The 21,759-nt window shown below is 40.7% G+C and overlaps 1 protein-coding gene across 2 annotated transcripts in view; it reads right to left on the bottom strand.

Annotated features, from left to right (window-relative positions):
* Positions 1-1,690: 1,690 nt before the first annotated feature.
* The window catches only part of SECISBP2 (SECIS binding protein 2), a 62,058-nt gene continuing 41,989 nt past the window's right edge, over positions 1,691-21,759 (bottom strand). For both annotated transcript variants that reach the window (XM_073632950.1, XM_073632949.1), the window contains 7 exons: positions 21,205-21,374; positions 17,481-17,643; positions 15,915-16,053; positions 15,255-15,475; positions 11,994-12,148; positions 7,041-7,230; positions 1,691-4,855 (listed from right to left, as the gene is read on the bottom strand). In XM_073632950.1, the coding sequence (XP_073489051.1) occupies positions 4,746-4,855; positions 7,041-7,230; positions 11,994-12,148; positions 15,255-15,475; positions 15,915-16,053; positions 17,481-17,643; positions 21,205-21,374 (1,148 nt within the window). In that variant the 3' untranslated portion in view covers positions 1,691-4,745. The remainder of the gene's footprint in view (positions 4,856-7,040; positions 7,231-11,993; positions 12,149-15,254; positions 15,476-15,914; positions 16,054-17,480; positions 17,644-21,204; positions 21,375-21,759) is intronic.

Here is a 21,759-nt window from a genome sequence, read left to right on the forward strand (position 1 = left end):
GCCGCGGAGTGTCCTGAGCGGCCGACCAGCTGCTGAAGGTGGCCGCCGGAGAGTCAGAGGGGAGAGGGACTGGCGTGGTGATGCAGGGGGGGCTGGGCCGGAGCCGCGGAGTGTCCTGAGCGGCCGGCCGACTGAGAACGGCGTCTGGAGTAGGTCTGTGACGGTAGGGGGATAGGATGTAGGGGATGTGGGATAGAAGGGAGGGGGGAGAGAGCCGAGGAAGGGGTGGCCAGTGGCCGAGCTCTTCACGGAGCTGCTAGACAGAGGTCTGCTCTACAGAGTGTCAGCACTCAGACTGGTGAGATCCCTGTGCTGAGTTCCCCGGGAACCAGGGAACCCAGTCCTGTCACCCAGTGATGCCTTGTACACACGATCGGACATTGATCGGACATTCCGACAACAAAATCCATCAGATTTTTTCTGACGGATGTTGGCTCAAACTTGTCTTGCATACACACGGTCACACAAATTTGTCGGAAAATCTGATTGTTCTGAATGCGGTGACGTAAAACACGTACATCGGGACTATAAACGGGGCAGTAGCCAATAGCTTTCGTCTCTTAATTTATTCTGAGCATGCGTGGCACTTTGTGCGTCGGATTTGTGTACACACGATCGGAATTTAACCGATCGGATTTTGTTGTCGGAAAATTTTATAGCCTGCTCTCAAACTTTGTGTGAAATTCCGACGGAAAAAGTCCGATGGAGCCCACACACGATCAGAATTTCCGACAACACAATCAGATCGCACTTTTTCCGTCTGAAAATCCGACCATTTGTACAGGGCATAATATGCAGATTTCCATGTAACATCCTTATTACATCAGCTGCTTTGAAACCTTTCCAAGACCGCGTTCACATGGGCATGCTAAAACATACGCCCGTGTTTACCTGCATGGGTGCTCAGCCCCGGCTGCCAAATTGGGAGCGTCTCAACTGACATGAATTGGACTACCTGCACTGGGATGCATGGAACATCTTTGCATTCCCGTGTGGGCAAACATAGCCCAGCATGGGTGTACGGTATAGCATAGCTGTGTAAACAAGGCCCAAGTGTGTCCCTGCTACGTGCACATTTCTGGTCTCTACACCCTGATGCATGCTGTGAAGTTGGGAAATGTTATGCCGTGTACACACGAGCGGAATGTCCGACAGAAAAAGTCAGACAGAAGCTTTTCATCGTCTATTCCGATCACGTGTATGCCTCATCGGATTTTTTTTCCCAAAAATTCTGATGGACCTAGAAATAGAACATGTTCTAAATATTTCCGACGGAACCAATTCCTATCGGGAAAACCGATCGTCTGTATGCTGTTCCGACGGACCAAAAATGACACATGCTCTGAAGCAAGTACGAGACGGAAGCTATTGGCTACTGGCTATTGAACGTCCTTTTTCTAGTCCCGTCATACGTGTTGTACGTCACCGCATTCCGGATGGTCGGATTTTGGTTTGACCGTGTGTAGACAAGACCGCTTGAATGGAATTCCGTCGGAGTTCCGTTGGAGAAACCTTCGGAGTTTATTCCAACGGCAAAACCGGTCGTGTGTACAGGGCATTAGAATTTCATTGGGTTGATTTCTTCAACCTTAAAAACAATGCAGCACAGAACAGAGAGCCATCAAGTAAACAGCAGGGACACTGTGAGAACACAAATGTCAAGGCAGCAAACAAATAAAGGAAGCCACACTTCTCTACATTTAATGGTCAGGAGTTCATCTTTATTCACACGACTTTCTAGACAGGTCTTATCTGCTTTTTGCTATGAAATCCCTATGCCTAATAAAGTAAATTTAAACACCTTGGCATTAAACCCTTTATATAAAGGATGGTCTCATTTTGGTGGTCTCAGACTCGTGTACACCAGAGATTGTTCAATATGCTAGAAAATGTTTCCTGCCAGCACTACAGAAGTAAAGGTGAGAATCAAAACACATACTGTTCAACAAATTAGCCACAAAAAGTAATAAAATCATCACTTTATATAAATGCAACTGTGTATAGTCAGGTGATTCACTTAGAGTGTTCAGCAGCTGTGATATTTTAACATATATTTTGCACAGTATTTGATATACAGTAATACCTTGGATTGCGAGTAATGCGGTTAACAAGTGTTTCAGAATACAAGCTATTTTTTTAAATACTGACTCGGATTGCGAATGTTATCTTGCAAAACGAGCAGGATTCAAGCCTCTGCTGTGTGCAGTACCGCATTTGGCCAGAGGTGTCGGTGACACTTGGAGCCGTTCGGAGACTCAGTTCCCGAGTGTTTCCGAGCCTTTTCAAGGGTTTCCGGGTGCATCCGAGCGGTCTCCGAGTATTTCAGAGTCTCTCTGGCGCCCCCCCACCTCTGGCCACATGCGGTACTGCATACAATAGAAGTCAATGTGGAACGAATTATCTTTGTTTCTATCGACTTCTAGGGGAAACTCACTTTGATATGCGAGTGCTTTGGATTACAAGAACTGGAGCGGATTATGCTCGTAATCCAAGGTTCCACTGTATAGTTTTGCACTTAGCACTTTATTTATAATCAGGGGTGGCGCTGATTGTCACGTATACACTATATAAACCATCACTTTATGTCTACATTCTGCACCGTGAGAACAAGTGATCAAAAATGAAAATCCAAAAGAAGCCAATTATATTTTTAAGTGAATTTGTACTCACTGAGATTACTGCCTGAGAGCTATGTGAGAAAGCTGTTTTCTTTTTTTTTTTTTAAATGTATCTAAAAAGAACTTGTTCAACCGTTGTCCAGACAAAATCTTCCTAATGTTACAGCGACTTTTAGGTGCTATGGCAAACAGATAATGCCACCTCGACTGACTAAAACGTCTGTTTGTACTTTCTAGCAAGTCAAATAGCTGTTTCCTGTAGAGTCTATTATCATAATACTGTATAGACAATTTATACAGACAACATTCTTGCCATCTGCTGGCTAGAAATGGTACTGCATTACAAATGGATTAAACTAAGGAAACCAAACTAGTGTCAAACTAACAGAATTTTATACAGCTTTTCAAAGAAACTTTACATTTAATTTTACATTACATCATCTTTAAAATCTTATTATAAATGATATAACTCTTTCAAAATCTACAAATTTGGTATGCTAGGGATGGAGAAAACCTAAAAAAAAAACCCTTTTATGTTAAAGCCAATTACATGCAAAAAAAAAAAAAAAAAAAAAAAAAAAAAAGGGAAAGCCCATTTCCGTCTGTAGGGACACATATTTCTACAAAAAGTGTCTGTTTTGCTCTGAATGTTCTTCTTACACATAAAGATACAATCACAAAAGCCATTGGTCATAGTTCATTAGTATTTCTATTATTGTGTCATTATACCACTTTTCAGCAGATTTTAGTATATAACGCAAAAAGAAAATGTTTTATAAATGTACCTTGCAATGTCCCTGCTTTGAAAATTGTGTCATGTTTAAACAAACAAGCTTAAAGAAGAACTCCAGGAGTTAAGTCACTATTTAAAATCTGCTGGCTTACAATGGGTTAAATCCAACAGCGCTCGGACAGGAAAGATGCGGCTGCTGTATGACTGCCCATCCCTCCCCTCCGCTGTCTATTCACAGAAAGCTTCATATTTTGGTAAGAGGAAAGGAGAGGCAGGCAAGAGTGGTTGCACGCATCTTTGCAGCTGCAGGATCCAGCGTCAGAGTGCCAAAGTATAGCTGAAGACAGCTTACTGCTCTGTAAAATTGTAAATAAGAGATACGGTGTAGGCCATCATATTTTCAATAGCGACTTAATTTCTAGAGCTCTTCTTTAAGTTTGACCACTTGCAAGATGGCATTAAAGCCTCAACAGCAAAAGATTTGAGTAATAGTATTACTGCATAGGTTTAAGAACCAAAGTGCTAAATCCATAAGGTAATACATGCAGTAACCAGTCAGGATCTACATTATACTGGTCTAGTTGAAGTAAAAAGAATTCGGATTTGCTGCTATGAATTACTAAAATAACACTGTGCTCCTTGTACTATTTATTAAGACCAGACGCATCAGTATAACTATAGCCCTTACAGCTGAAGTCATTTCAAATGCAGGCCAGACAAACCGTACACAATGCTGACTTCAAGGCCACAGTAGTAATGTATGGTCAGGTTAATGACGTAATGTAATATAACTCCCTTTATAAAAACTTAGATGCCTTAATGAAGGGACACAATTACATTTATCCATACAGCTATACAAGACTTGTATCTGCCACAAAAAAGTTCTGGAGCCACTCAACATAGTGCCCTTAAAAGGATGAGTTCATCTTTCATAACTTGTTACATGTTACACCCATATTCGGGGTGTAACAGGTTATAAATGCACCAGCCCCCGCTCCTCCACTGTGACAGCTAGTGGAGGATCTTCTGCCCAACTTTACAGGCTCCAAGAACAGAAAATAATAAATTAACATTTTTTCACCTGCACAAGTGTGCGGTTTTTTTTTTCAAAAAAGAGAATTCTGAGTGGCTCTATGGACAGGGACATCCACTGAGCAGTCTAGTTATGACTTACCTGCTGCTAACCCTATTCTACTCCTCCAGGGTTTGACCTCACCAACCTTTCAAAAGCATCAAGACAAACAATGCCACTAAGATAAATTCATGTGACCTTTGTTGTTGAGCATTTGGTATACCCGAAAAAAATCAAAAATAGACAAAAGGAAAACGAAGGCCTCTTATTTTGCTCCAGCATCCTTTACACAGTTTCCAGTGAAAAGATTATGTAGCTGAAGTCACGATAAATGGAAATTAAACAGGTCATTGGAGACAGTTTCCTCAAGGCTCAGGGTGTAAGGAGTGTAAGGAGTGTATTGCTCTTCTAGCATCCTCTTCCACACTTTAACTGGGGACATAAAACAAAAATTACACAACGCATTACATTCTCTTGTTAAAGGTCTACAATTATTTCAGATAGTACATCTCTTCCATCAAGTAAACTGAAAACAAATAGCATAGCCCTAATCTCACACCTTACTACCTTGACAAAAGAGAAAAACTTGAACATGCAGTAGTACATCATTTTCTAATAAGAAACTTGTGTTCTGTGTCTATATGTTGTTTATTTAATTCTATTTAAAAGCTTGTAAGCTATATACAAAAAAACTTATTTTGGATTTGTAGCCAAGTCCTGGGCCTCTCCAGGCCTAATGGTAACCTCCAGAGTTAGGGACAGCTGACATCCCTCTGTGTAGAGGGGGTTACGAGGCATGGTGGGTGCAATGCAAGGTAGAGTAATGGGTGCCAGACACTTCTTGAATGCAAGGAGATTTATGGTCTCTTAAACAGAACTGTGGGAGAGAGGGTTTAGGGCCAGGACACCATTTAGTAGTTGCAATGTTAATTAGCAGACTGAGACTTCTATAGGTAGACAGCCATGCAGGGAAAGGCACTCAGCCGGACGCCACATCTGCATGTGTAGACACGCGGTCTCCTATGGCAACAATCTTAAACAGTTTCTAACAAAGGTTGAAATGAACTCTTTCACTTCCTCCACAATTCTCCTCTTTCGATCTTGACTCAACTGAGCTCCCAGTCTATCACCTAGACCCACTGATCCACTGCCACTGGATCTCCTGAGCTCTTCCAATCTTCTCACTGAGTATCTTCCTCAAGCGTCACCCCCGCGTCCCTGCTGGGTCCCTAGCTTGGCACTCACAGATACTCCTCAAGCGTCACCCCACTGGCCTGCTCAGTCCCTGGCTTGGCACACAAGACTCCTCTGCAAGCATCACCTTCACTGGCTGGGTCCCTGGCTTGACACCTGCTGAAGTTTCCCCAATTCCTCATCATCCCCGGTTGGTGAGAATACTGCTATGGTACTTGCTTCAGCTACTCACAGTGGTCCCTGGTAATAAGGTGAATGGTCCCTTAGTGGCGACAGCTTCCCCTCTACCTCCGACCACGACAGGTTCTCCGGCCGGCAGAACCGTCACTTTTGGTTGGACTGCAAGCCGCAGTCCCAACCCTGCGCTGCTCTCTCGCTTCTGGATAGGCTCTCAGACAGCCTATCAGCCAGATGTCCCCGGGATAGGCCTCAGGCTCTGGCCCAGCAGCCCAGGGCAGTACAACACATGTCCACTCAGACAGCCACCCAGGTGGCACAGACCCGATCACCTGACCTCACCCAAATAAATAGGCTCTTCCAGCAGGCCAAGGGACCCAAGATCCCTGCCCATTGGCTGAGATACCTCATCTATTCCTAATCTGTCCTTGCCTTATCTAAAGTCACCAGATACCTAGCCATCTAGTGACAGAAGAGAGAAATGCAGCAATTCCAGAACTAGAGTGGAATCAATTGATCTTGTATCAATTGGCCAAGGCAACTACCACTTGGCAAATAAATTTACTAGCAACCCTGCCCAAACATCGGGGTGCTACAGATTTGTTTTTGCTCACTCATGGTTTAAGGTTGTTTAATCTTGTTTTGGCACTACACATACTTTGTTTATATATACAAAAACAGTGGTGAAAGGTTAATTCTCTCTGGGGCTCCAGAGAACCTGTGGCTTATGCAAAGTAGGTTTTTTTTTTTTTTTTTTAACACAGTAACTGCCATTACAGTTAGGTAAAATAATGAGAACTGGAGGTTCTGACATTTGAGCACTGGTTCCATTGTTCTCTGGTGTAGGGATCTTGCCTGAGCTTGGACCAGCTCTGTGACGTCAGCAGACCTCAGCCCACTGTCTGCTGAAAACGAGTCACAGGTGTGCAAAACTATCTGCACTCCTGGTCACTTCCTTGGTCTGTTGTCATGGTCCTGGTGGCAGTTTTTGTATATTTAATATACTTGTTGGACAGACACAGGTGTGCAGCCATCTCTTCCTTCAGGTTAAAAGCAATACAATCTATTCAGTTTATAACAAGGCAATACAGCAAGAAGCTTCTTCAATTGATTTGAATTCAATTTTTAAATTTATGGAGTTCAACAGTATAATCAATAGTCTATTTCAATACCTTACTAATCTAAAAAACTGCTCATTACCCAGAAGGCTCAGGCTATTACACATCATGGACCTAGTAATACTCACTGTAGTTTGGCTCTTCTGCTGTGGACTCTGCATTCACTTCCACATGTTTGTGCTGATTGTTTTCCAAGACACTTTCCACCTTATCTTCATCTTCAGTATCTTCCTTCTGCTGCTCTTGTAATGAGCAAACCATGTCGTTATATGCTTGTCTAGCTTGCATTGTAAGTTCATATAATTTATGGAAGTGATCCTATGGGAAGAGAATTTTAACCAGAAATATGAAAAGTATAATACCAAATAATATCAAACTAAAGTCATTCCACAATTACGCACACATAGACATAAAAAATAGTGAGGAATATTTATCATTTGCTGTATTCTGACACTCCAATTGTAAACCCTCTCATGCTGAGGTCATCAACATCTAGCAGCATGCATATGCACTGGTTAACTTGACTATTAATTCCTATGATTGACCTGCATACCTAAATAGAATTTACATACAGGGCTTTAGTTTAGTACACTTTTCACTATTTTAATGTAAAATTCTGTTTTATTATGGGCCGTAAAAAGCATATATATATTTTTTTTGTGTTTCCTTGTTCACACCATACATTTTAGTACATATTTATGCGTTTATGGTAGCTGCTGATAAGAATCAGTGTCACATCAATTTTATTTTTTGTTGTTTTGGGTGCAGCGCTGTCTGTTTTCACTTTCATGTTTAGGTGTCTTTACACATTAGACAGCAGCTTTCCCCTACTATATATTTTTTACAAACTGTAATTGTATCTGATAATTACAGTGTTATACAAAGGCACACTGCCATCTTCAGGCTGAAGGCTTATCTTCTGAATGAAGCTGCCAGTTACAGTGAGGGAAACAAGTATTTGATCCCCTGCTGATTTTGTACATTTGCTCACTGACAAAGAAATGATCAGTCTATAATATTAATGGTAGGTTTATTTTAACAGTGAGAGAAAGAATAACAACAAAAAAAATCCAGAAAAACGCATTTCAAAAAGGTTATAAATTGATTTGCATTTTAATGAGTAAAATAAGTATTTAACCCCTTCGCAAAACATGACTTCGTACTTTGTGGCAAAACCCTGGTTGCCATTCACAGAGATCAGACGTTTCTTGTAGTTGGCCACCAGGTTTGCAGACATCTCAGGGGGGATTTTGTCCCACTTCCCTTCGCAGATCCTAAGTCATTAAGGTTTTGAGGCTGACGTTTGGTATCTCAAACCTTCAGCTCCCTCTGCATATTTTCTAAGGGCTGAAGGTCTGGAGACTGGCTAGGCCACTCCAGGACCTTAATGTGCTTCTTCTTGAGCCACTCCTTTGTTGCCTTGGCCATGCATTTGGGTCATTGTCGTGCTGGAATACCCATCCTCGACCAATTTTCAAAGCCCTGGCTGAGGGAAGGAGGTTCTCACTTAAGATTTGACGGTACATGGCCCCGTCCATCGTCCCTTTAATGCGGTGAAGTTGTCTTGTCCCCTTAGCAGAAAAACACCCCCAAAGCATAATGTTTCCATCTCCATGTTTCATGGCATAGTGTGTTACCAACTGTTTTTCTTGGTGACTATTGCCCCAGCTGCCTTGAGATTATTCACAAGATTCTCCTGTGTAGTTCCGGGCTGATTACTCACTGTTCTCTTAATCATTGAAACTCCACGAGGTGAGATCTTGCATGGAGCCCCAGACTGAGGGAGATTGACAGTTATTTTGTGTTTCTTCAATTTGCAAATAATCACACAAACTGTTGTCGCCCTCTCACCAAGCTGCTGGTCTTGTAGCCCATTCCAGCCTTGTGTAGGTCTACAATCTTGTCCCCGACATCCTTGGACAGCTCTTTTGTCGTGGCCATGGTGGAATCTGATTGATTGATTCTGTGGACAGGTGTTTTTTTTAAACAGGCAACAAGCTGAGATTAGGAGCATTCCCTTTAAGGGAGTGCTCCTAATCTCAGCTCGTTATCTGTATAGAAGACACCTGGGAGCCAGAAATTTTGCTGATTGATAGGGAATTAAATACTTATCTTACTCATTAAAATTCAAATCAATTTATAACTTTTTTGAAAAGCATTTTTCTGGATATTTTTTTGTTATTCTGTGTCTCACTGTTAAAATAAGCCTACCATTAAAATTATAGACTGATCATTTTTTGTCAGTGGGCAAAAGTACAAAATCAGCAGGGGAACAAATACTTTTTTCCACTCACTGTAGCATCACACAATCAAAAAGCATTCTGACTGTTTTCCCATCATTAGTGGAGGCTGGAACTGTCAGTGACAGCCCAATCTGATAGCTCAGAGCTATGCACAGTTTCGGCTGTTCGCTTTCAAAGGGAGAACATAGAATTAAAGTATATCTGAAGGTAATATTTTTTTTATTATTTTAAGTAGTAGGGGAGTTTTAAAAACACTGTCAAGTTATTTTTTGGTTGTCATTGCTATTCTGGGAAATTTTCTTTCACTTCCTGTCCTTTAGATTCAAAAGGAACTGAAAGGACAGCTTTACAATATAAGGGAAGCTCCTTCTTAGAAATCTGTCCCAAAACAAGTGTCCCCATTGGAATATTTCCCCACTAATCCTCCTCCAGTGGCAACTCAAAATGATGGATCTACCCTTGCTTTTACTCTTAGTGACACTGGTGACCAGGACAATTACATAGAGTGAATCTACCCAACAGGGACACAGAAAGTGAAAAACAATAAATGACAGTCATTTTAACTCCTCACCACTCTATCCAAATTTTAACACCTTCCCACCCAGCCTATAGCGGATTGACTGTCCAATCACAGCTGATCACAGTTTAAATAGGAAATGCCGGTAATCGGCATTCCTCTCCTCACGCGGACAGCATGTGAGAAGGGCCGATAAGCGGCTTTTCTCAGTGGGGACATCTGCACTCATAATCAGTGCCCTGATTATGAGTGCAGCCCCATCAGTGATGCCAATAAGTGCTGTCCATCAGTGCCTATCATCACTACCTATCAGTGCCCAAAAGTGCTGCCTATCAGTGTCAATGAGTGCTGCATATTAGTGCCTCCTCATCAGGGCAGCCTATCAGTGCTTGTCACTGCAGCCTCATCGGCGCACATTAGTGAAGGAGGACAATTAGACCCCTTTCACACTGCGCCGCTCCAGGCGTCAGCGGTAAAGCAACGCTATTTTTAGCGCCGCTTTTCGGTCGCTAGCGGGGTGGTTTTAACCCCCCCTAGCGGCCGAAAAGGGGTTAAATCCGCCCGCAAAACGTCGCTGCGGTATCGCAGCGCTGCCCCATTGATTTCAATGGGGAGCAGTGGTGGAGGAGCGGTGAGTTCACAGCTCCAAAGAAGCTGCTGGCAGGACTTTTTCTGATGCCTTGCCAGCGCACCAGTGTGAGGGCTTTCACACTGGTGTGCATGGAGCAGCTGTTTTAAGGCAGTTTGCAGGCGCTATTTTTAACGCTATAGCGCGTGCAAAATGCTCCAGTGTGAAAGGGTTCTTACTTATTTACAAAATTTTATAACAGAAATTAAGAAAAACTTTTTTTTTTTTTGCAAATTTTTGGGCTTTTTTCGTTTGTTTAACAAAAAATAAAAGACCCAGTGGTAATTAAATAACACCAAAAGAAAGCTATATGTTTAAAAAAAATGTTAAAAATTTTGTTTGGGTACAGCGTTGCAGGACTACTCAATTGTCATTCAAACTGCAACAGCACTGAAAGCTGAAAATTGGCCTGGACAGGGAGGGGGTGAAAGTGTCCTCTACTGAAGTGGTTAAAAATTGCCTTTAGCTGTACTTTAACATGCCCTCAGCACAGGGCACTGTGCAGGGGAATGTTAAACTTCAAATACTGGATACTAATAAAGCAATAAATCTACATAGGGGACAAAAGGAGTTAAATGCCTTATAGATCAGTAATATATATGCTAGTAAATTAGTCTTAGGCTCGGTTCACACTGGGGCGACTTGTCAGGCGACCTAGTCGCCTGACAAGTCGCCTCCCGTTCTGTGCTATGGAACCGTTCTAATCGGAGCGACGCAAGTCGCTCCGACTTAGAAAAAGGTTCCTGTATTACTTTGGGGGCGACTTGGGGCGACTTGCATAGACTTCTATGCAGAAGTCGTCTCGCAAGTCGCCCCGGCAGTCGTTTGCAGGTCGCCTCGCTGAGGCGACCTGCAAGTCGTGCCGCCCATGTGTGAACCGAGCCTTACGTGAGCACACATTTTGAGTAGCAATAGTATTGTAGGAATTTGTGTATTTAACTTTCCACCAAGTGCCATGGATTTCTCTCACAGTTCCGTTAAGTGAAGTGGTCTTAGCATGTATATGCTTGTGAGACTGTAAGCTCAACTAAGGAAGGGGGCTGACTGTCCAATGAACTCTCAGTAATGTGTGTATATTACTCTACCAAGTTTATTTCAATTAGGTTACAGATTCAGAATAATAACTTATACTGATGGGTATAATAAATACATTTTTATTGTCCTCTTACATTTATTGACCTATGAACTAATTTTCTCCCATTCTGCATTAAAATAAATGCGTTCACATGTATAATATGCCTTTTATAACACCAGTGCCTACTGTGGGCCTTTTTTGACATGGGCATTTTATTACAGTTTGTTAAATCTACCAGCTTCAGAGGCTCCTTTACTACGGTCATTCAGTGACAGCCAAACAAAAAAAAAATGAAGTCTTTGTTCTTCTTCACTTGTAAACTGGATGAGAGTGAACAGAGCTACTAGGCATAACCAAAAGGTTTGGAATGTATATAAATGATCTTTACACTCCTGTCCTACAAAATGTTATTTTCACATACAGTAGAATCTGAGCACACTACATAGGTTATACAAGTTTGTATGAAGAACATGTATTCATTTTCTGTGGATGCCTTTATACACGCATGTTGTACTATCAATTCTTTTGCTATACAATAGTTTGTCCACATTGGTGCATGACAATGCTCTCCCTTCAAATGCTATTACTCTAATAGACAAAAGGTTAGACATGCCTCACCTGGGCTCCATCATAGCTGAATATCCCGACCACACTAACAGGGACAGCTTTGTTCACACAACGGCCCAGAGCTTTGCGATTGAGTGCAAACACAAAAGGGACATTCTGTTCAATGGCACAGCTAATAATTGTCTGCAGAGTGTCATCCAACCCACCTGCACAAACAACATACACACAGATACAATCAGAACTTTATAATGGCAACATTTCTAAACAGACATGATCTTTACAACCCCCCCACTAATGGTTTTTAATCTCATAACTTTCCCTGTATTATTGCAATAACGCTGATAATCAGCTTGCAAAATACATTTGTGTATTCAGTGAAAAAAAGCTGTAGTTTCGCAGTATTACATTCTGAAGGTCAAATCCACCAAAAAGTATTTTTCAGTTTTGGATGGACGTAATCAGATTTAAATCTGATCTTTTTTTCTTTGGGGGATGGGTAGATTTCCACTCACTTAGGGGAGCTTTTTTCTCATTAACCAGTTCCACCCGGCCTATAGCAAAATGATGGCTGAGCGACGCAATCTGTCACCGGCTGTGTCCATCGGTCAATGACTGATCAGTGTACTGGCTCGCTGCTGGTGCCATGTGATGACAATTTTAAACAATGGATGGCTTCCTTTAATGTCATTCATTGTGTACAATTGTGTTGCTAGTTGCGATTGGTCACATAGTACAGACAGGGCCCATCACAGCCCTTCTGTACCATGTTATTAGCTGTGGCCAATCACAGCTATTCACAACAAAACACACTGAACAGGTCAGTTTCCTTCAGGAAAAATGGTTGCTCACAGCAGTGATATTCACTGGTATAAACAATAATTATTATCATTACACAGGATTTATAAAGCGCCAACGTTTACGCAGCGCTTTACAATATAAAAGGGAGGTAATACAATAAAACACAAAAGTATTAAGAGGGCCCTGCTCAGAAGAGCTTACAATCTAATAAACAATGATAATGTGTTTAAAAAAAATAATCCTGATCACTTCCCCAGGGTAGTACAGTGTTACTATGGTAACACTGTATTGCTCTGGTCAGTGTGTAAAAAAAAAAAAAAAGTAATGATAGATTAAATTTTTTTTTTTTTTTTTAAATGTCCGTGTCCCTGATCACTGCCACACCCGTTATATCATAGTGCTGTACTGCACTGGTGACAGTATGTAACCAAAAAACGCCTGAAGTTTTTTTTTTGTTTTTTTCAAAAAAATTGTGAAAAAAATTACAACTTCAAAAAACTTGCCATGCCTCTTACTAAATACTGTGGACTGTCTACTTTCAAAAAAGGGGTAATTTGGGGGATAATTGTACTGTCCTGGCATTTTTGGGCCTCAAGAAATGAGATCGTCAGTACAGCAGGATTGATCGATTTTCAGATATATACCATAGTTTGTGGACTCAACTTTCCTACACACTAAATAATATGCACTGATTTGGGTTATTTTCACCAAAAAAAAGTAGCAGAATACATTTGGGCCTACATTCATGAAGAAAGATTTTTTGCAAAAATTCATTTTTTTCCCCCAAATATTTTGGTCTTTTTTTATTTATTTAGCAAATACAAAAACCCAGTGGTGATTAAATACCACCAAAAGAAAGCTCTATTAGTGTGAAAAAAAAATGATACAAAAATGTCAGATGGGTACAGTGTTGCATGACCGCGCAATTGTCATTTAAAGTGCGACAGGACTGAAAGCTGAAATTGGCCTGGGCAGGAAGGGGGCAAAAAGTGCCAAGTATTGAAGTGGTTAAACCCCCATTGGGGTTCTAATCATACCCAAGTTATCCAAAAGTAGAAAACATAAAAAAAATAATGAACCTTTGCTTTGCCGATACTCAGATATGAAAAAAGGAAGACCTTTAAAAGTTGTTACTTTCTACTTTCCCCTTGTGATAGGTTTGTGGCTCTAAACAGCCAATCAACAGCACAATCACAAAAGAGGAAGGCAGTGTCACATGCTATACTTTCCCAGGTAACCAGGTATTTCTCTTTGTTGGCAAACAGAACGGTGGGGGAGCTTGAAGTTGAGTATGTCCTGGTGGGGCATCCACAGACATGAACCTGTTGTCTGTCTTGCATGTAAAAAGCACAGATTCTTGGGAATAAGCAAGAGTATTTGGCATACCCACTGAATGGCAACAGAGATGAGGGCCTGAGTACCCCACTTGTACTTGACAATGCTAATTGCGACATTTTTCAAGGGCTCCCGATTTCAATTCCTTGTTCAGAACCAGTGCACAGCATTACTGGGATAATCAAATAGAATAAATTAGCTCCAGCTGACTGACAACCTCAGCTCTGTCCCTTCCCACCAATCAGCTCTCAGAGCTCTCCTCACTGAACTCTGCAGAGTGTAACTTCAGCTCTCCGCCCCCTTTTTTCTGAACTTCTGAACTTTTTCTGAATGGACAGAGATAGTGACTGATCATTTCATATCTGGGGTTAAAATGGCTGTAAAGCCTTTTTAACCCCAGATATTATTATTATACAGGATTTATATATCACCAACAGTTTATGCAGCGCTTTACAATATAAAAGGCAGACAATACAGTTATAATACAATAAGATACAAGAGGATTAAGAGGGCCCTGCTCAGAAGAGCTTACAATCTAATAGGGTGGGGCAGGTGAAATGGTCAGTCACTATCCCTGTCCATTTCTATGAAGTTTAGTGTTGCCAACAGCAGCACAATCACCAGATTTACAGCAAGGCTTTCCTATGCATGCATTTCAGAGGGTTAAGCCATTTGAAATTACAGATTGGTATTAAAGTGAATTTATAGTGTGTGGTCGCACACATTTATAATCATAACATTTCCTTGAAACTAATGTTGGTGACACTTACATGCTCACTGCTTTATATTTTATGCATTTCATTTACATAGTGCAGATTTTCCCTATAATGACCATCTGAACATCATGAAACATGGTAAGCATCTTTGCTTAACAACTGCCGAAATTACAGGATAAGTCACAGAGAGTCTACCATTTTCAAGAAGGATGAATAGAAAAGATAAAGGCTCGTGTAAAGCATGATCACTGTGCAAATGGATGCCCACATGAACCTCTACATTACAAATTATTACATAGAAACAAGGATCCTATGTAGGTATATATATATATATATATATATATATATATATATATATATATACACATACATATACACACACATACATATATACACACACACACACACACACTATACACCTTTAAATGAGCAATATTTAAAATTTCTGACTTTTCACTTGTACCTTTCGACTGGATCTTTTCACAGTTGGGAGAAATGATTATGCACTTTAATTTCTTCAGTTTCAGATGCTTCAATACCTCACGCAATCCCATCACAAGACGCCTTTTTGTCTTTGCTTTTACTGGATCTTTAAGGTACAAGCGATCCTGAAAGCGCACCAGTTCCTTAAGAAGCTCTGTCACACAACTGTCCACTTCTTTACTGAGAACCTGGCTACAATACCTGACAAACAAAAATTACCATTTACATCTACCTGTAAAATGTACAAATACATACAATTCATTACTACAATCTATAAATCCTGTATGAATACCAAACATAGGCCACAAACAAATGTCTCCCTCGTAATGTTGTCCTCCTCTTCTACTGTCCCCCCCTTCCAATCTGTGTATTTTTCAGGGCCCACTTGGAACATGAGTGGGACAATTATGGTGTCTGAATGGGGCAGAACATATCGGTTGGGCTCAAGATCAAAAGTGGCGTGAGGCTGGAAGCATATCAAGTGATTAGCAGGTTTCACCAAATGGCTCCAACATTCTCTAAAGCAACTTCTCTTCAAATGAGAAATAACGGCATGAGCTAAAAAGCACAATCAATTTACCAAAGGCAAACTTGAAACATTTTTTTAGATGCACACAACATTTTAAAACAAAGAACTCACTCTCTAAACCTTCTGCTGTGAATTTTTGGGAGGTTGGATGTCTGTTGATGAATAGAGACAACACTGGTGGCATCAGAAAGGTTTTTTGAAGATTCACTTGTTGAAGCAGAGCAATCAACATTCGGTTCCATTTCCGTCTCTGAAAAAAAAGAGGGGATGGATATTACATTTTATTTACATATTAAATTATTTACATTAAAAAACATGACCTCCAACTAGAGACAGCACAGTGCCTAGCAGCTCATATGCTGGGTCTGAACCCAACCTGGGACACTGTTTGCATGTTTCCTCTTTCAAACCAAAAAAACACAGGGAGGTGAATTGGATTTTTAGTGTGGTAGCTGTTAGACTGATGTGAATGGTTCTATGAAGTCTGTAAAAAGTTTGCAGGCCGAGTTAAGCCTAGTACACAATATTAGGAAATTGAACGAAGATTTGAAACGATCGTTCGATTTTCAGTTCGTTAGTACACTTCTTTTGAGAGCCTATATGGACTGGACTGCTCATATGAAAATTTCCAAAATGACATGTTGGAAAAATGTTCTCGTTAGTTATCATAACTTATTTTTTTGGTTTAATTAGCACAGTATTCGTCCAATAAAAAAATAAAATTAGCAGTCCTCTGTTGTTGTTCATGCATTTTTGTACCCTTTTAGGCATTCTGTTTTCAACATGTGACAAGGACAAGAAAAAAAATGATAATCCGATTTTCTAATAGTGTGTACTAGGCTTAAAGGGGCTGTAAACCCTCGTGTTTTTTCACCTTAATGCATACTATGCTTCTCCGAGGGGGTTTACCGATGTGAGGAGGAACAGCGAGCACTGCTGGGGGACCCCAGAAGACCAGGTTCAGGACCACACTGTGCAAAACGAACTGCACAGTGGAGGTAAGTATGATATGTTTGTTATTTAAAAAAAAACAACAAAAAAAAAACAAAAAAAACAAACAAACAAAGGTTTACAATCACTTTAAGACAGGTAAAGCATGTGCTTTGTGAATGAGCCATTACCAGGAGGCATTCGTGTTACATGAATATTTCCACTTCTGACTAGTGGTAAAAACCTTTTCACTGAAATAAGATGAAAAATCTGTGGAATGGCAAGGCCTGTGAGTGGCATTGTTAATGTTACATAGTTAGTCAGGTTGAAAAAAGACACAAAAGTGCATCTAGTTCAACCAAAAAAAATAAATAAAAAATATCATGATAATGATGGTATGCAAATTTCATACCACTGCAATCTTACAGCATTAAGATGGTGGGAAATATCAGACATGGAAACTCCAGCTTATAGAAAATATAACGCAATATACATTCCTGTTTACTGTTTCCTATCTTTAGGAGGCTGCGACCTCCTTACATGTAAGATACTGTAACTGTTTTTTCTATGGACCTTGTTCATTCCAAAAAAAAATTAATAAAATTATATTTGTAAAAAAAAAAAATATCATACAATCCGATATACACAATCCTATACCCACAGTTGATCCAGAGGAAGGCGAAAAAAATGTGTTAGGAGCACTTTCATTCTTTTTCAAATGTAATCAAAAAATTTAATGCAAGATACCTATATCTTCTGGGCTTGGAGAACTAAGAGGCTCTTCAGACACATCCTGGCACTCCACTGTTCCCTCTACATCATCTAAATGAGCTTCCTCCACTTTCTGGGATGCATCCTGGGACACAGAAGACTGCAGCTGTTTCTTCTGTTCTCTTTCTTTCAAAATAATCTGAAGATGTAAAAAAATAAACATACATATATTGCAGAAAGTTAACCAAAAAGCTTCACATAATGAGACATAAGGCCTGGTTCACACCTATGCAGGTTGCAGTTTGCATATTTCAGGTGCCTTTTGCATTTTTCAATACATGTTTTTGATACATTGTAACCAAAAACAAGTCCCTGTCCCTTTCCATAAAATGCACAGATGTGAATATGACCCATAAGAAACTATGTTAAATGGACTGTAGTGCGTTTCTGCAAAACTGAAAACGCACTAAAAAATGCATAGGTGTGAACCAGGCCTTACTACCTAAAGAATATTCTGTCCTTGCAAAGAGTGCCTGTTTGTTTGTCTTATCTCTAACTGCACTCCAAAAAAAGGACAGAACTATTTACATCGCAAGAGAGGCACTGTGCATTAGAAGGGTCCATGCACACTGGGCTTAAAAAAAAATGTTGCTTCTTAGTGTTCTGCCTGTAGCAGCAGCTCAATGCTATCCTAAGTGTCCGTGTCCATGCACATGAGGAGGTTTAAAGGCATATCTTAGGCTCAGCAATTAACAGCAGGAAAAAAAAAAACCCTTCTGCTTTGCATTTTTGAGAGCAGTTTTCTAGCAGAAAAAAATGCTAAACACTCCTAAACGCCTGTACAAAACCGCTCTATATGAGCATTTTTGTCTGCTAAAAGAACTGTCATTTTTTAAGCCCAGTGTGCATGGACCCCAACAGTAAAGAAAGTCTTAACACTTACAGGATTCAAAAGGTTTGAAGTTTGTGACTGACTAGAGGTCCGCATGTTGTTCTGCACTACAGCATCATTACATCATGTTCAATGATGCCCTGTCACAATCGGGTTCAGCTACCTTTTCCCAACAGTGTATTTAAAAGGTATAGGGTGGTATAGGCTGTGCAAATAAGGTATAAAGAAGAGAAAAGCATGGCAAGCAAATGATTAGTGTGTAAACTGGTAGTTTAGGTTCATGGCACTGCAGTGTGCTAATTACAGTTGACCTCAACTCTCCAGAAACGGAGAGATCACCAGATCTACTCTTTGATCTTACTTTGCTGTTTGTCAAGCCTACAACATGTACTCCCTACATCCAAGAAGATGGAAGAAGAAGTAGACATAGGTGTCGGAAACATGCTGGGACCAAGACTTGAAGCTGAAGGTCCAAACAATCATCCGAGTGATTAGAACTAAAAAACGCCCATTCTGCACTTCCTGGAGTCCCCTATTTAACAAAAAAGAACTAAGAAATATCTTTGCAAAAATATTATAAACAACTGACTGACTTTTGTTGCAAAAGTGTCGCATGTGATCAGCAATAAGGTGCACGGCAAATCACAGTAAATCTCTTACATATGTATTTCTGAATATACATAGTCGGTAAGGCTGAAAAAAGACAATTGTCCATCCAGTTCAACCTGTGTAGGTGTATGTGTATCAGTGTCTATAATGATTTCCCATATCCCCGAATTTTGTGTCCTTTAAGAGTCTTTTAAAAATATCCATACTCCCCGCAGCCACCACCAATTGTGGGAGAGAGTTCCACATCCTTATTGCCCTTACAGTGAAGAACCCCCTACGCAGTTTAAGGTAAACGGCTTCTCATCCAGTCTCATTGTGTGCCCCTGTATCCTTTTACATTCCCTTTGACTAAATAGTTTATTTCCTATGCTGGGATCCCCATTGAGATATTTGTAGATCGCTATCATATCCCCTCTTAAGAGTCTCATCTCCAGCGAGAATAAATTTAGTGTTTGCAGTCATTCCTCGTAAATGAGGTCCTCCAGTCCCCTTATTAGTTTCGTTGCCCTTCATTGGACTCTCTCCAGCTCCAGCACTGGTGACCAGAACTGGATGGAAAACTCCAGATGAGGCCTAACCAGAGTTTTATAAAGTGGCAGGATTATAGTTTTTTCCCTGTAGTATATCCCTTTTTTAATGCATGCTAATATTCTGCCTGCTTTGTTAGCTGCAGCTTGGCACTGCATGATGTTGCTCAATTTGTCATCTATTAGCACCCCCAGATCCTTCTCCAGTCTAGATTCTCCCAGCTGTTCTCCACCTAGTGAATATTTTTCATTTAGGTTTTTTGACCCCAAGTACATTATTTTAAATTTCTCCACATTAAACCTCATTTGCAATTTGTCTACCCACTCCTTAATTTTATTCAAGTCATTCTGCAAAATTTCTATGTCCTGATGAGAGTTTATTACTCTGCTTATCATTGTGTCATCCGCAAAAACTGAGACTGAACTAGTTATCTCATACTCTATATCATTTATGAATATGTTGAATTGAATTGGTCCCAAGACAGAGCCTTCGGGTACCCCACTTACCACTCCAGACCAGTCTGAGTACATGTTATTTATCGCTACCTTTTGGACCTGTGCCTGTAACCAGTTTCTTATCCAAGCACAAACCCTATGGTCCAAGCCTGCAGACCTCAGCTTGTAAATTAAGCGTTTATGGGGGGACGGTATCAAATGCTTTTGCAAAGTCTATATACACCACATCCACAGGCCTCCCCCTATCTAGATGGCAGCTCACTTCCTCGTAGAATGTTAGCAGATTGGTCTGGCAGGAACGTCCTCTCATAAACCCATGCTGATTACCACTGATAGTCTTCTCCTCAGTAAGACTTTGGCTATAGTCCCTAATCATCCCCTCCAATAATTTACCCACTATTGATGTTGGGCTATAATTCCCAGGAATATGTCTCTGCCCTTTTTTGAATATTGGTACCACATTGGCTTTTCTCCAATCAGCTGGTACCAATCCTGTCATTATGCTGTCCACAAAGATCAGGTATACTGGCCTGGCTATAACTTGACTGAGTTCTCTGAGGACTCTCAGGGGTAAGCTATCTGGTCCTGGTGATTAATTTGTGTTAAGTTTATGAAGCCTTTTATTGACTCTGGCCTCTGTTAGCCACGTGGGTATGTCATGTGTTGTGTTACTAACACCACAGTCGCTGTCGGTAAACCCTTCTTTTTTTCCTGCGTAAAAACTGTGGAGAAGAAGGCATTTAGTACAGTTGCCTTCTTTGTGTCATCTGTAACCATCTTCCCATCCTCATCTTTTAGGCCCCTTTAACACGGCAAGCCCCCTCGGATCCGCCTGTCTATTTTTCAGGCGGATCCGAGCAGGCCATCCATTGACTCCTATGGGGAGATGGATGTCAGCGGAGATGTGTCTGCTGACACCCGTCTGCCATCTGATCGGCTAAAATCAGACGTATGGTGATACGTTCGCCATCCGTCTGGGCGGACCGGATCAGATGAGATCTGATGAAAACGGACATGCTATCCATTCTCGTCCGATCCCTCCATAGGAATAAGCGGTGCTCCGACAGGCCCCTCCCCGCTCAGTGAGCGGATCCGCCTCGTGTGAATGAGGCCTTAAGTGTGCAATGTGCTCCAATTTTGTCTTTTTACTATACTAATACAAATAAAAAAAATAAATACATTTATGTATACTGCCCTTTCATTAAACTTAAAATGGTCAAAGAAATTATTTATTTCCAGGCTTAGAAGCAGCATGCCAATATCATTGAATACAAACCTTTTTTAGGGAAGTTGGTTTTTTGGCTTTGGGCACCTCTCGCTGCTTTCCTTTCTTGACCAGAGGAGCACTAGAATCAAGAGGATTGTGTGGTCCTTGGCCTTGCTTTACCTGAGGGTTCTTAGATATATTGTTGGGCTCTCTGGATAGCACAGGAACACCACCACCAACTAGAATACAAATAGATCATTAAAACACATGGAAAGTGGCGTTTGTTTGTGGAAGGGCCTTCCTTAACCCTTTTTCTGCCAAAGCCATTATTGCACACATGCTTAAAAAAATTATTTTAAGCCTTAAGATTACATAAACCCTCCAAAACATTACATATTTTCTGAAAGCAGCCACCCTAGAAAATGAAATCGTGGTAGTTGCAATTTTTATGGCACACAATATTACTGCAAAATACAAAAAAATATAATTTTAGGGCACCCAAACGCAATATATTACCCAGTTTTTTTGTAAGATATAAAAGATGAGGTTGCACTGAATAAACAGATATCTAAACCTTAAATTTGCGTGAGCCCCCCTATAGGTCATCAGTTTAGTGTTATGGAG

This window comes from Aquarana catesbeiana, linkage group LG01 (genome assembly GCF_042186555.1).
Source record: "Aquarana catesbeiana isolate 2022-GZ linkage group LG01, ASM4218655v1, whole genome shotgun sequence".
In the NCBI taxonomy this organism is placed as follows: domain Eukaryota; kingdom Metazoa; phylum Chordata; class Amphibia; order Anura; family Ranidae; genus Aquarana; species Aquarana catesbeiana.